Source organism: Watersipora subatra, chromosome 5 (genome assembly GCF_963576615.1).
Source record: "Watersipora subatra chromosome 5, tzWatSuba1.1, whole genome shotgun sequence".
In the NCBI taxonomy this organism is placed as follows: Eukaryota; Metazoa; Bryozoa; class Gymnolaemata; order Cheilostomatida; family Watersiporidae; genus Watersipora; species Watersipora subatra.
The window spans coordinates 58,116,133-58,132,308 of NC_088712.1; the positions used below are offsets into that span (position 1 = coordinate 58,116,133).

The 16,176-nt window shown below is 39.0% G+C and overlaps 2 protein-coding genes across 2 annotated transcripts; both read right to left on the reverse strand.

The window, feature by feature from the left end:
- Positions 1 to 1,720: 1,720 nt before the first annotated feature.
- Positions 1,721 to 2,584, reverse strand: LOC137397519 (neurofilament medium polypeptide-like). Its single transcript, XM_068083809.1, has one exon. It carries the CDS (start codon positions 2,582 to 2,584, stop codon positions 1,721 to 1,723), a length of 864 nt encoding a protein of 287 aa, XP_067939910.1.
- A 63-nt stretch (positions 2,585 to 2,647) lies between these two features.
- Positions 2,648 to 5,934, reverse strand: LOC137397520 (uncharacterized). The gene is made up of 2 exons (XM_068083810.1): positions 5,792 to 5,934; positions 2,648 to 3,287 (listed from the first exon to the last, which is right to left on the reverse strand). Exons 1-2 carry the CDS (start codon positions 5,932 to 5,934, stop codon positions 2,648 to 2,650), a joined length of 783 nt encoding a protein of 260 aa, XP_067939911.1.
- Between the last annotated feature and the right edge of the window lie 10,242 nt (positions 5,935 to 16,176).

Here is a 16,176-nt window from a genome sequence, read left to right on the forward strand (position 1 = left end):
TAATTTACGGGTCAAGGTTATTATAGCCTTAGGCCGTGTTTTAAAATATGAATCAGCATTAGAGATCGATCTTGTTTTGGTTTAAATATCAAGCAAGACGTGTATAATAAAATATTGTTCTGGAATAAAAAATGAAACAAACAAAATTTCAATATGCAGTGTTAAAATAAAAATCACTTTAATCTGTGATGCATTTACCGATAAACAAGCGGGCTTCTAGCTGGATTATAAAAAATAGCTAAACTACCCTACCTGTAAATAAACTACGCATGTGCGTGTATAACATGCTAGAGTCGTGTAGGCGCGTGGAAGCGCCGCACTGCTGTGTAATGGCGGACAAGCACGTGTGTAACTTGTCGCTTTTGTTGTACTCATAAAGGTAAATCGACAGAGCAACATTCGCAGCAGCAATAAACTGGCTAATGACATTAAACGACTAATTTCCGCTATTGGTCTTTTCCGCCGTGATTTCAAAGGTTATAATCGTTCATTTGTGAGCTACTGTATATGATGAAATTTGGTACTAATTTGCTGTAGTTGATATAGTTGAAGGTTTAGCGCTAAAGTAAAGACGAACGATTGGAGTTATCCTGATTGTTACTCCTAGCGCCACTTATAGTTAATCATGTTTAGTACGTGGTAAAAACTAAAAATATTTCAATCATCATTTGTGTGTATATAGAGTTGATGGCATGAAGAACCAGGGGATGGATCAAAGTTTTCTTTATTGTCTTTCAGGTTATACCTCAACTTCAGTCTGTATTTTTAGCCCGAGCATACGCGAGGCGTAATTTACATTTTTACATTTATTTTCCGAACATTGCTGACACTGCAATAACGGCAAGTTGTATCATTGTATCAATATATATGTTCTCTGTTGATTTAACGGGTGTTGTTGTTGTGAAGTTGAAGCAAAGAAGGAACTGATCCTTTCTTGCACTCGCCTTTACACCCTTCTCCAGACCTGTCAACCTGGTGTTATGAAAAGTTTTTAAATGGACCCAGGCATGTTAACACAGTGTTGCAGCTCTAAAGTTATGCTCAAGTGAATTACAAAAATATAAAAACAAATCACAGGCAACTTTTACGAACTTAATGTTCTACATTTCATTTCTGTAAAAAAGCTGTAGCCTATCATATCCATAGTCATGAATATAATGTAAACACAAAGCTCTCAAGGTTATTGTAAATGAATTAGGTAATTAGACTGGGATGCTATATAATCTCTACATTTGAGTCTGCACTGATTTAAGATGAGGTAGCTGCTGCTCCTTGATGTTTCAAGTTGTAGGGGAAGGCGGGGCAGGGCGAGCCGCGTTTTACATTTTCCGATGTAGACTGCTTGTCCCAGGTCCAAATTTGTTAAAAATTGTTCAGGAACTCACCCAATATGTTGTTCTCATAGTAATACAGGTTTTGGCTTTGAAACCCGCACAATTTATTTTCCAGTGTAATTTTAGCCTAAAAACTCAGATGGCTCGCCCTGCCCCGACTGCGGGGCAAGGTGAGCCAACCCGTGGGGCAGGGTGAGCCGGCTGGCTCATCCTGCCCCATTTCTATGTCAATAAATATCAATCCTGTCACAATGTAAAACCAAACTAACTCGATCAATTTAAACAGTTCAAACATACCAATTTGTAATTGTGCACCATTTAATTGTCAACCGTAACTGAAACAACAATGACAAAGTAAACAATCATGCTAGCTAAACATGGTTTGTCTATCTTAAATTGAACATTCCCAGGTTCACTCTGAAGGTAGTTCTACTGCGAACACGTGCGGTTCCACCAGTTGTAATGGGTTCTCCGAGCTGCATTACTACATCGGACAACTTCACGTCTTGCTGGTCTTGGACTTTTGGATATGTAAACGAAGAGAACAAGTCATTTGTTTTTCGCATGAAGTTAACGGTTGCGGTTCGCGGATCTACCATCTTCATAACTCTCCCAGTGTAGAAAACCTCAGTGCCTTGCTCCGTACGGTATTGAACGAGCACATGACAATTGACATCAATGTTTTCTTTATTCTGTGCGGTGTCATCTAGGTCACTCGCTTCCTCTTCTGATTCTAAGAGCTCCTCTGCAAGTTCCTCATCGTTGCTCGATGACTCGTCAACAACTGCAACGATAGGTTTAGTTTTTTTGGAAACTTTCTTTTTCATCACTGTTACCCTTGAAGTTGTTTTCCGCTTACTTGCTCTTAGTAACACCTCTTCCCTCAGCTTTTTTTTCTCTGGAGTGTCAGTGAGAATGGCTGAACGAGCTTTTTTCCTTTGCTGCGTTCCTGGTTTCTGCAGTCCGGCTTCAGGAAATGGTAACACTTGTTCAGGTGTGACAGAGCTAGTAGGTGCTTGGCTTTTCTCGGCAGGTGTGCTAGAGATTTTAGATGGCTGGTTCTGCTCAATGGGTCTGCTAGAGCTTGTAGACGGATGATTCTGCTCAGCGGGTCTGCTAGAGCTTGTAGATGGGTGGTTCTGCTCAGCGGGTCTGCTAGAGCTTGTGGATGGATAGTTCTGCTCAGCGGGTCTGCTAGAGCTTGTGGATGGCGGGTTTTCACTGACAGACGTCTCGTCATGACTAAGCATTTCAGTTTCTAACACACCCTCTAGCGGCCGGTCAGTTGTGGCTGATGGTAGGAGCTCGTGGTCTTAAAACACATCTGAATCAATTGGCCAAATTCCTGTGGAACTAAACCCTGAGATGATGTTGGCAGGGACCATACTCTTCAAGAAGGCTATCCCACCGAGAGCGCCGACATGGTATATTGTGATGCCTTCCCCTGGCCTCATCCTCAGCTGATCAACCATAGCCTTGTTGAAGTATGTTTTGAGTGGACCAAAGACAGTACGGTCCAAAGGCTGGAGCCTGTGAGAGCAATGCGGAGGTAGGGTGAGGAGGACAGTACCTGAGGTGCTGCACATATCGACAGCCTCCAAGGAAACATGCGAACTATGATTGTCCAAAATTAATAGGACAGGTTTTTCAGGTGTGCATCGAGTTAAGTTCTTAAAGAAGGGTAGAGATTCGTTGACAAACAAATCACTGTTCATGTACCCCGACGGCACAGCACATCCTTTTGATCCAGGCAGAGTTCCATTCATGAAGCACATCTTCATATTCTTTCTTGGAAAAATAAAAAACGGTGGGATGTAGGTGCCTGCAGCGTTTATGGCGCAGCACATCGTGCTCAGTTGTCCCCGCTCCTGTGATGACGTGGCACCAACTTGCTTTTTTCTGCGACTGCTCACAACCCTTCCCGGATTTTGCACTGTTGTTTCCCAGTCTCGTCTAGATTAAAGATGTTTTCTGCGCCGAAATGATGCCTAAACAAGAATCACATTCAAAAATTCAAAAATATTCAATATATTCAATATTCAAAAATATCGAGCCGAGCAATTGGCCTGAAATTTGGCCTGTGGATTCGAGCTGTTGTTTGCTTCCCATCTGCACTTTCACGTTTTTTAAAGTAACTATCTCTTTGTTGCCGTCCGCCCGGATCAAATACTAGTCCCACAGCAACTATCATAAAAGGAAATATATAGATCAAGCTATCCACGAAAATGTGGAAGTAGCAGTATAATATGACTGCGAATCTAAGGAACTTGCGCACACAAAATGTGCCACTATGGAATTTACTTTTAATAGCAAAACTCTACTTTGTTACTGGCGGAAGATATAGTTTTTCTGATGAATATTTTTGGGGAAAAGATTCAAAATAGTGACTAATTATGGAGAATACTCATTACTTTGGCAATTTTAAATCTAAACTTTTCATCTGAAGTCGGTGACCAGGTCCGATTTGATTGATTCTGCTGGTTGTTAATATGTTGTTAATATTGTTGTTAATATTCACATTCAATTTTGTCCCTGATTTTACATTTCAAAAGTATAACTTCCATACCCTGATTTGCAAATTCTGTCTACAAATGTGTAATTGAAGTAAATATGGTTTTTATTGTTTTAAAATCTTTCAAGGTTTCCATCACTGCTACTGAGCTCCAAGCTGCTACAACCATAGGAAACAAGTGAGCATTAATTATTTAATAAGTTTTCATAAAGAAAGTATGTTGTCTATCACACTAGCGCGCGTTCAATCATATTATACTTGACAGACTAAGATATTTGGGGCTCTTGTATTTTTAAAATTTATGTTTCATAGGCTACCAATTTCAGTCTAGTTGAGTATCATGTTGAAACAAAAATAGATTCAGGGACTCACAAATTTTCATGCTTGTACATCTACTTCAGTCATTTTTCACTAGATTTTTAAACTATTTATTATTTGATTGTACTATGATTAGGTTGTATTTACTTGTCGATTCAAGTTTACCATGGATATCCAGTTTGTTAAAGTGCTTCTTGGTATAGTGTCAATGCTTTGTTAAATACTGTTTTATTTGAGGATATATTTAATAATCTTTTGTTGATGCAAGTATATCCTTCATGATTGCCGATGGTAGTTGCTGTTTCTGTTGGTACCCATTGTTGTTAGGTTTCATGAACTGTCCAGTTCTGTTTAGCATGAAATCGACAAAAGTCGAGTCATTTTTGCTTCGATCGTAATCTTCCGTTCATTGTCGAAATATTCTGCCTATTGCTTTCTTTACGAGATTTGCCTTGGTGTTTCACAACATGGGTAGTTCATTTATAAGACTATATATATATTTGGTATAGCCTTCCTTAGCCCTGCCAACATATTTACATTCCCACTAATACACAGACTTCAGCATCACTATAGCTCCCCATTACCAGATGTGACAAGGCGTGGCCTGCTCGCTTGCACAACGATGGCTGACCATCAGAGCAAAGATTTCTCAGTGTGAAATATAATTTATTTGCTTTGTTCTGTTATCTGGTCATATATATATGCAAATACCATGACCTTTTTCCAATAGTATGTCTGTTCTCGTTTGATAAAGAATGGATACATCAATGCATATAAACGATCTGTTCCGTCTGTTTGCGCTTTGAAAACACTATTACCTTGGCAGTTCTTCTCCACGAATTCACCTTAGTCTTACTTTTATCTTCAAGTATATCCTCTCTAAGACTTTCTTGCTCACGAAACCACTCTCATACTTTGATCTCAGAGTTTGAGACCATCGTCCGGTATTACTCACAGATTTCAGGGTCTATTGTTAAAATTAGGATTATGGTCCTTAGTTGTTATAAATGCTTGCTTTTTACATATAATATCGACCTGTTCAGCTATGTCATATGCTGTTACTTTTTTGAAATCCTTTTTAATGAATCGTTTGGCATTTGAAAATATAATCTTGTTTTCTTGTTGGTGTTAAAAAAACACTGATCTACTTACTGCAAACCCAAAACTTCTTTTTGAGAAAAATTGAGCTTTTTGTAGACCTGATTTCTGCCTATTGGTTCACTAGAGGCTTCACCTGATCCATTACTGGTTGAGGTGACAAAAATGTGTTATCCACTTGTCATAAGCAAAGCTAAATGTTAAAATTGTCACATTAGTATAAAGTGAGGATAATAATATCATAGCTTGCACTGGTGATAAATTCCTAAAAAATTGTGTTTTATATTCGGAAGCCAATAAATCAGCTGTGAGAATGTGGCGGAAGTTTTCCTCTTATTCCAAATCAGAACAAATACATTAACCAATATTCGCGTTAGAAAAAGTAGTAGAAAGCATGGCGATTTCCAGTTGAAGACAAAGTCATTCGCTCGTAACAATTTAAGCTGGTCATTTGGTACTCAAACAAAAAGTTAAGGGCTTTAATAAAAAAGCACTACTGATTGCTTCCTTGGCTGGACTTGCTACATACTTTTTAAAATAATAAATCTTTTTAGCATCTGGAACGCCTGAGCTTTCTGCTAGTTTCCTAAAGGAGATTTCCCAGTCTACATATTTTAGTGGATTGCCTGCAAATAGGGGTAGACCAGGCGCTGGTAGCCTGCTACTACGCATAGCTTTAGCAATTGATATACCACTTTCTTTCTGATCAAGTATCAACTGTCGGTTGCATTCTGGTCACATGTAATGGCTGAGTGAGAAAAGGCAAGAGTATTACTAGCAACAAAAATGTGTTCAAGAGCATTAACAATCTCTTCTCTCTCATCCCAGCCATGTTTTTCAAGAAGTTGTCTTCTCTGTTTGATAAATTCCTTTTTAGTCGCAAGCTCATTGTCTTTCATGCGCAACTTTTGAATTTGTAGTTTGTTTTCTAGCTCTTTGAGCATGCATTCCTCTTCATATTGACGACGAAACGCTTTTATTTCTGTATCTACTTTACCAGCCTGTATTCTGGCAGCGACCAGTTTAACTGAACATTTGGAACGCATGCTGATAGAAGGTGCTTTACTATGCAAAACTGCTTGACTATCAAACATTTTTTAGTCACTGCTTGTTCACTTTCAACTGTTAGATTCCACATATTTTTCCATGAGTTTCACTTGTTCGTCAAGTTAAGTTAATCCTAAGTATTTTGGGTCAAAGCATCTCAGGATTTTTAAATCAGCTTTTGTATCTAAATAATTGTTGGTCATTAATTCCGGCTTCTCTAAGTCTATGGTGATCACCAGTGAGTTTATTGAATTTAATATTGTGCTGAATGCTCTGTTTTCTAATTGCAATAGCATTCTTACTTACCTTATCACTTTGTTTGCGTTTTATCTTGCCCATGGTGATATCTATAACCTATTTAATGGCATCTAGATGTGGAGTGTTAGGTAACGCTGCGTGACAACACTGTTGTGATTTTGCAAGGGTTCCAAAGGAAATCGGTGCCACAAAACAACAAATGATCGCCAAATACCAATCTGCGCCGCTACGCGAACCAGTAAACAATCAAAATATAGCGGCTTGACTGTTTTTCGTAAAATCCCCAATTAACTGCCCAATTTTAATTTACTTCGTTTCACGACCTTATTGCAATTTACTTCTAGCACTACAAATTTTCAAAATTCTGATGGCTTACCAATTACAATTATAAAAATGAAAGTAGCTAAATAACGGAGTTCCATCCGATTGCCACAGAAAGGAGTGAGATTTTTCACGGTTCGCTTTGTTGTGACTCACCAAACCTTCGTTCTTTATATTGACACTGAGGATATCTGGATCGTCAGATGAATGTGTGGATAGTTCAACCTCTACTTCTTTGCTTGAATCCTTATTGAGGACATCTCTTCACTTGGCTTGATTCCCTCTTTAGGAGACAAGTTTTTACTGTAGCTAAATTCCATATAGATTTGAGAAGGCTTTGTGACTGATGCCAATTTCATTGGCTAAACTTTACAACGTAAAAACTACAATAGAATTATGCATATTTGATAAAAGCATCAATAGACAACATTTTGTCATTCAGTAAAAATTTACACCAGTTACATGATAAGTCTTACATCACACTTTAAGCAGTTATGAAAGAGCATTGGTAGAAGTAGCAAATAGTGAGAAGTAAATCTAATATTGGCACAGCAACAAACAGATGAAAAAGCCTTGAAATTTTAAACTATAACCATTCTGCTGAAACGACAAACTTGCAGTAAAGCAATATATGCTGACTATATAAAATGAGAAATCACATTCCTTGTACTCACTTGTACTTAAATGTCACGAAACTAGCTAATACTACAATCTGCTTGATAGATACAGTCTCAAGTGTCACTCGTACCTTTGAGCGCACCTCTTCGTTGTTCATGCTGTACCACTGCCTTGAAATGACATCTCACTTTTATACGGTGGCAATCTTGTAAATATGTAAACATCTACCGCTAAGTTTAAAAATAAAACTGATGAATCACTAAAACAACTTTTGCAATTGGTAAGCAATATAATTTCGCTGATTCATTTGTTGCTTTTTCAAAGGTGACAGCGTTGTCACAACATTTTCATCATTGAAAGTCAGGGCATTGTGCAATAGTGAGCAGTCCAAGCAGCGCACCAAATAATCATCCACCAGGTCAAATAAGCAGCAAATATGAAAATAGACATTCAACCCAAATATCTATATAATAAACCCAAAATAATATGAATCATGGCACCACCATGAAACCCTTCAAAGTACAAGTGTGATGATCACGCTAGGGTTGCAGCTACACTTGTGAAGATAACACTAAGTAAAATAGTTGAATACAATCATCTGCCATACATCTTGTCTGAGATCAAATCTCTGCACACAAAAATAAACCTCAAATAATGAACTAAAATACCTATGGCATCCTAGGTAAGCTTGGAAACCTTCAAATAGTGATCTATTGTGCTGCTGTCGGTTATGAAATTTTTAAACTTGGTTTCGTGATTCACCTATTATCCAACTACAAAGTGGAGTTGATCAAACAGAATGAAGAGCATTCTGATGACATTGGTCACTCCAATATTTCAACACTGTATTTTGTGAGTTTTTATAACACCTTGAGTAGCATACTTGTAAACAAGCCTACAAATTTTGAAATATTTTTATACTAAACTGATATTAACCACCTTCACAGAAAATCAAGAGAAATCTTTTAATGAGCAAATGGTAACAAAGTGCATTGGTGAACTTTTAGCACTGTCTTCATCCAATTTTTCACCATATATTCACTCAATGTGTCTGTCTTCAAGGATAATCCCAAGCGTACCAGAGCAGTTACTAGGGCGATTTGAGCCTTCGACTGCGTAAAAGCTTTGTCATCTTACATCAAAATTGAGGGAGATACATAAATTAACATGCATAGGAATGCTGAAAAACTTCTCTACAAGCTAATACTTTTTTATGTAGATAGCTTGTAATTGCTTTCCTGCAAAAGCCTAAATTTGTTGAAGCTACCAATTTTTTATTTTTATACGTCATTTTCAATTGTATTTTCTAATTAATAAAGGTAATTGACAATGTCATATAAATAATACTTGCCCAGATTCATATGGTCACAACAATTTGCAAAAGAAATTGGTCGTCCAAGAGCATTGAAAGTGGAGCTATGACCTCCGATGCAATGCGGGAGCGCCACTCAATTCTCAGCGCGTGACCCTTATGACCAGCAAAAAAATGGAGGCTTGATGTGGTCGTCTAAACTTGGCCATAACTCGCATGCAAACTTGCATGCAGTTATAAATGAATATGCATTAAAAAGCTTGGAAATTTCTCAACAAGCAACCATTTATTCCCTGCGAATCGGCTGCAAACGTACTAGTCAAAGTTCTAATTTGACAAAGTTGTCAGCTTTTTACCATAGAATGTCGATAAAAAATACATTTTATAGAAGCGATAACTCTATGAAAATGGTTTAAGATAAGCATCTGCACGGTGTCATATGTTTGCAAGACTGCAAAAAATTGGTTGTCCAAGTGCATCAAAAGTAGAGTTAGGCGTTCCTGTGCATTGCGGGCGCAGATTTTAGAAATGCTCATCACGCCATGTCGATAAGCAGTGCAAGACATGGCTGACAAGACGTGACATGGCTTTTCAAACTCTGCTATAACTTTCGTGCAAATTGGCATGAAGCTGCAAATGAATATGCATTTGAAAGCTGATATATTTTTCTAGACTGATTTTTTTCTCCAGACAGTTTGCGAAGTCTTTGCAACCTGAGATTTAAATATTGATAGGTATGATTTTTTGCTGTCAGATTATTATGCATTTCTTGAAACTAGATTTATGTAACAATTTTGCTCATTAACTTATTGCACAGATTCATGTTTGTTGCAGCAAAAATTGTGCACAAAAAGAATTGAGTTATGACCCTGCATTGGTACATTTGGTGAAGCAGAACAAGACAGGAGGCAACATTTATTACGAGCAGAAACAGCAAATCTTAGACTGCTAGAATGCAGAGCAATATGAGAACTGAACTTTTTGATAAAGTGGGTGCCCTGAAAAGGGCGGTTTGCAACAAATACAACCTGTAAATGCACAACCAATACAACCTGTAAATGCACAAAAAATTCAACCTGTAAATGCACAAAAAATACAACCTGTAATTGCACAACAAATACAACCTGTAAATGAATAACAAATACAATACATAGATAATGACATTTCAGCAAGTATATGTACAAAAGCAAGTGATACAAAGCAATGAGGCATTTGCAGACACTAAATAAAGTTTGTAATAAATTTATTTAGTATGGTGAGGATCAAAACATGACTCGCAAAAAAAGTACTCTACCTGCTAGACATTTAAATTTAGTTTCACGTCGCTTAGGAGTTTTGTCATTAGCGCGCTTTTTGCAGGGCCTACAAATTCTGAATTTTGCTGGTCTACTTTTCCCTGGACTATTTGGCATTATTGGATGAGTAGCAAAAGTTGAAGCGCAGGGTGTGAACTAAAGCTACTCTAGTTCAGTGGGTCCTTAACAAGTAGCTACTTAGCTGGAGACAAAACAAACACGTCTACGCTCACCGAGCTTCTAGTCTTAAAGAGAGCAATGAGAGGTTTTTCCCAGCGGTCTCGCGTCTTCTTACTTCCGGTCAAGCCGGAGTTCTAGCGAGACGAGTCGATGATATCACATCTCCCTTTGTGTGGTGGATGCCGATTTTTAGCAGGGGGTGTTCGGAGGATTCTGAGAGATCCCGTGAGGCCAAACCCTCAGCAGCCTGTATAGCCCGTAGGCGACTACTTGCTGGTCTTCTGCACTCTCAAGTGCACATGAGGAAACATGGGTTTCTCCCTGAGTCTGGTGTCTCTGTGAGTAGAACCTGGTAATTCTACTTTGCCTCTAGGGCGCTTTGGTACTCCGGGTATCCTCGGAAACACGAGGTTTCGGAAAAGGAGTCTGGTAACTCCTTTAAAAAGGTTGAGAGTCTAGGATCTCTCCAAATGTCGCCGAGAGTCTGGAATCTCTCCGACGTGACTTACCACATGTGAAGATCACACCTCACTTTCGCCTGGACCGAGCAACAAGTCCTTGTTTGCAGTATCCATGTCCTCTCTCTCCTGCACAGTTTCCTTCTAGAGAAAGGTCTCTGGCTGCGTTGGTTGGCTCAGCGCGGTCTCCTGTGGACAGGTTTCCAGCCGAAGTCACCTGTTTAGCACAGTCTCCTGCAAGCAGGTATCCGGCCACAGTCACCTGTTCAGCGTGGCGCCGCCTCCTTCCAACAGAAGACTCTACTTTGAGGTGGTCTCTCCCGTCGTTGGAGTCTCCACTAGATGCCTCGCTGCTGTCCTTGGCGGGGGACGGCGGTGGCATGGCGGTAGCAGCAGGTTTTTTCTGAGACGCGGGGGCCTGGGGAGCCACCCGGGGACCAGGGGAGCCAGCCTAGGACCTCCCGAAGAGAGCGAACTCTCTCATATTCGGGCCTCTTTGCGTGGAGCTCATTCTCCCATCTCTCCAGCTCTTTCATTTCTGTATCGTACTGCTTTTTCAGTGCAGCACGCTTTTCTCTGAGGGTCCGCAAGTCTCCCTCAAAATCAGTCTGGGGACCAGAATCCCCCCTGATTATTGCTTGGATGTCTTCCAAGGTGAAGACATTGGTGGCACTTGTAGTCTGTCTGGCCACGGGTGGGTTGTATGGGGTAGGGGATGTTGTATGCCGTCTGCTCCCACCTTCCTCCCGTCTTTCCACATTTCGTTAGCCTGAGACCTTTCCCTTTTTTGAAAGATTACCTGCAGGTACTGAAGGTCTGAAGGGCTTTCCTCCTCTCCTTCCGGACGTGTTCCGGCAGACCTCTACTGTGTGGCCCTTTTCTCCACACATATTGCACACCATGCGGGGGGCACCGTTTTCTTTCGTGGCCTTCCTGTCTGCATTTCTTGCACCTGACGCGGGTGCACCAGTCGGTTGTGTGGGAGGTCTCCCCACATCTCCAGCATCTAGGACAGTCCTTTCCCAAGGGGTCTCCTGACTCCTTGCAGCGTGTATTGGGACACTTCATAGTATTGGATCAATGTAGTAGGAATTAGTAATCTACAAGCAAAAGGAGAACACTATTTATAATAGAGGAATCCATTGTGCCTCTTCGCCTCGACAGTCCAACCACTTCTGATCACTCTGTCACTGGTTTGAGCAACGGGGGTTGCAACCCGGCTGTTACTACTGGTTTGTTCCGCTTCTGCAGGTCTGTCAGGGAAAGCCTCACCCTCAGTTAGGCGGTCAGGAAATACGGCATCTAAAGCTAAATCACATTCTATGCTGTCAGTTATGCTCAGGTTATCAGGTAGTGTGTTATTGTAACCACCATTGCTGCAGATACCATCACCCCAAGCATTAGTGCCACTGTTATAAGTGTTACGGGTTATTTGACTCAAAACCCAACGATCTTAGGGTTTCCCTACCCTCTTGGCCTATGGCTTTTAAGAGTGCTAGCAATTGAGCACTAGGAGTGAAGTTGGGGACCACAACGGTCTCTCCCTCCACCGTATCCTCCCTATCCCCCATCTCAAAAGCCTCCATTTCCATACAGAGTGTAAACTCTTCGCTAAACTTTTTCCAACTACCAAATACATCAGTAGCCAAAATCTCTAGCGCAAGCAAGCTAGCAAAAATATTTGCACTCGCCTTTCTTCCAGCCATTATTCTATATTAATTCGAAAAATTATAATAGAATCTACTGAACAGTATCAATAACAGAACGGTCAACTGAAATTCGTTCGTTTATCTATGGTGTCACTACCCCGCAATGCACCTCGCTGATCGTCTATACCCACACAAAAATTGTCCAACACAATTCTTTATACTCACCCCCTTTAACACTACACTATCGTACAAACTTAGCTCAACACGAACGTATTACACTTCTCCTGTGGGTAAACACTCGTGGTACCATGTGAGCTAAAGCTACTCTAGTTCAGTGGGTCCTTAACAAGTAGCTACTTAGCAGGAGACAAAACAAACATGTCTACACTCACCAAGCTTCTATTCGTAATAGAGCGATAAGAGGTTTTTTCCCAGCAGTCTCGCGTCTTTCTTACTTCCGGTTAAGCCGGAGTTCTAACGAGCCGAGTCGATGATATCACACAGGGAATACTGTTTTTGTGGCAAGATCCAGTGTATTCAAATATCTGATCAATTAATTTCTGTCGGAACTCTAAGTCAGTTATTTTACAGCCGCTATGGATTCTATAAACTATGAGTGCGTTGTATACACAAATATCTAATAAATGAAATAGTTTTTTGTACCATTTCATGGTTTGACGCGCAGCGTTATATTAACGCAAATTTTGATCAGATTTGTCAACTATCCCCGTGTGTTTGTTGTAATCCTCAGTAGCTGCTGGTTTGCAAACTTTATCCCCTCTATAATTTGCTTTGTCTGTAACTACGACTTCCATGTTTTTATGCATAGTTAAAATTACAGAAATGTAGTAAACCATTCATTAATTTCTTGACTATTTTGTGAGGGATTCCTCTACCAGTTCCTTCGGCTTGCTTTCGCTCATCACCAATGTACACATTCAGCTTGTGCACATAGCCAGAGACAGCATCGCAGAGAGCAAAGAGCTTTATTCCTAATCTAGATCTGTTAGATGGAATATACTGCCTGAAGCTGAGCCGCCCTTTCCAAGCCAGCAAGCTTTCATATATAGATATAAATTTACCAGGCAGCAAAACAAAAGATAACCGGTCACATATCATGGCAAAAACATTTCCTAGCTTGAACATTTTATTGCCAGCAGGGTTTTCCGACTTTTCAGTGGATTGTAAACTGTTTGAAACTATTAAAAACCTGTTTTTATAATCATTTTACTAAACACTGGCGTTAATGACCAATTATTGGTAGACCAGTAAGACAACAGAGTAGGCCTCGCGACAATACCCATAAGCAAAATTAAACCAAAAACTCGCCAAATATCTTTGTCATCGACAAGCTGCCAGGCATCAGCATGTTTTTGAAGGCCATATCTATTTGTTTCATTAACTATAAAATTCATGATGGCTGATGTAATTAACAGCTATGAATAACCAGAACTCAAGATCTCATATTAGGTCTTCAGTTCAAATCATGTTGATTGGCCTTGATTGATAGATAGATCATCATGATCATCAAATTCAAACGGACAAAACAGCAGGTTACAATGGAATATTTAACCACATCACATGGAAAATCTGGTCTGTGATGGCATCTGTTAGTTGCTTGAAATGTACTGTCAGTAAATAGTGATTGAATCATATTAATATGGGCAATATGGACATCGTTCTTGATATTCAATGACAATGAATTAAGGGCTATCATCGTGAATGAACGACGTCTTCGGTTTGATCATAAAAATAATTATTCGACTTACCTAGCAATAGTTGAAAATGGTTCCAAAAGGTTGACCTTATAATGGTCAACACGTCCAGTTACCGTTTTCATTTGTTGAGGTGATGGTACTGCTAAATCATTTAAATTAATGATGGCCGATGTAATGAAAAGTTTTAAATATTCAAAAATACTTATCTGTCCAGGAATTCGACTTTTTACACCTGCCAAGCTTTCAGCAAAATGCAATTCTTTGGGTTTAAGTCGGCTCCTCTTTGAAATCCGTAAATACTCCCTCTTTCATCGCCAGCCATTTCACTCTCACTTTCACTATCAGATTCACCCTATTGATCTTCTATTTCACTTTCATCGTCTTCCCCACATTCTTCTGACCTGATATCTTCTTCACTTCCAAACCAGTGGATGTCTTCCTCTAAACGTACTCTTTTGGCTTAGCTCGAACGATCACATCTGTTCATGATGAATAGCAAATCCAAAAAATAAGAGATGTTATTTACAACGTGTTTTTCTAGCACATGCGTATTACGGGTTATTTATAGACTCAAAACATTAGTATAAAAAAACCTACCAAAAATTGATGAAATAACCAATTTTAATTTTTATCGCTTTAATAAATAAAATATTTTTAAAAAAGTCTATCTTAGACTGAATTATTTTGGGATTTTCGGGGTCCATACGCTGAGACATTTGTCGTTAGACGGGCTTCGGATCGAAAGGGCTAGACAGTTTTCCCATGAACACTTTTGCATAGATTATCAACAAATGCACCGATGAATGCGTATACATTCACTGCAGGCTCAGTGTGTTGAACTTTCAACCATTTTTTACATCCACATACTAAAATTTTTACACTTACTTTTTGGATAGCTATTTCATACATATTTTATGTCATCCTTTTTTAGAATTATTTTTTATTGTATGAGTAAACTCGAAATTATCTGATAAATTTTGCCATCAACTCTATGGTCCAGTTCAACTAAACTAATGTGACCCTTTTTGCCATCAACTCGTTATTTGAGTTATTTCACAGCAATATTTGACCCAATAATGAATTTTATTCAAAACTACATAAACATGAAATAAATAGACTTATTTTATGTCCCTCTTGAAACAAGCCTATTCTGTAACAAAAAATGATGCTTTCACAGCGGTTTCTTATTTCATCACGTTACCACTTAACATATAACTTTTCCTTCGTTTTGCCTCATGTGAAGTGTTTTCTTAACTTGTCGGATCTTTTGGTGGCCATCAAGCATTCTATATATGAACTTGAAACAATAGCCATGTGCAGCATATTTTGGAAATTATATTGATTATTTTGGGTTATTTTGGGCTTGCTCATCACAATGAGCTGTGTAATGGTCCTCTGACTTATGACTATTAACTAAAAGTGCTGGATTGGTGGTTCAAGTAGTTGGTTTAGGATTTGCGAATGTAGAAGACTGTATTTTAGGTGTAGATTTAATTTTGAGAATTAGACTGATTTGTTTTGGATGGAAAACTTTAAAACATTGTATCTATTGAAAATGCAAACTTTCAACAGCAGAAAATCTAAAGTATAAGGACTAATACAATAGCAGAGTAATACCTAAAGCGTAAGTAAAAGATGGAATTCAAATGATTTCTGATTTATGCATGCTTATATATGTTTGCCTAGTTATTATAACGTATGTCAGCCAACCGCCATATCCGTAGATTCCAGACGATTGGGCACTGCAAAACCTCCTAGGCAGAAAGCGAGTAAGTAAAAATAAGCAAATAACATTTATGCTAAGCAGTGAATTGCAGGTGCTAAAAAATTAGAATAACAAACCGGCGTGTCAGGCAACCAAGAGTCCAGAATTTGGTTTCCCAATGTCAAAAATAGTTATATAAAAGGGTATGAGTGGTTCTGCAAGAGGCGTATAATAATCTTATGACTGTATTCATAGATATTACTATGAAAGTGGAATAACATTATGGTTCCTTTGTCTCAGAATGACACGGTCTTGAGGGGCTGTGTAACCAAGGATTACAAAAAGTTGGGTGC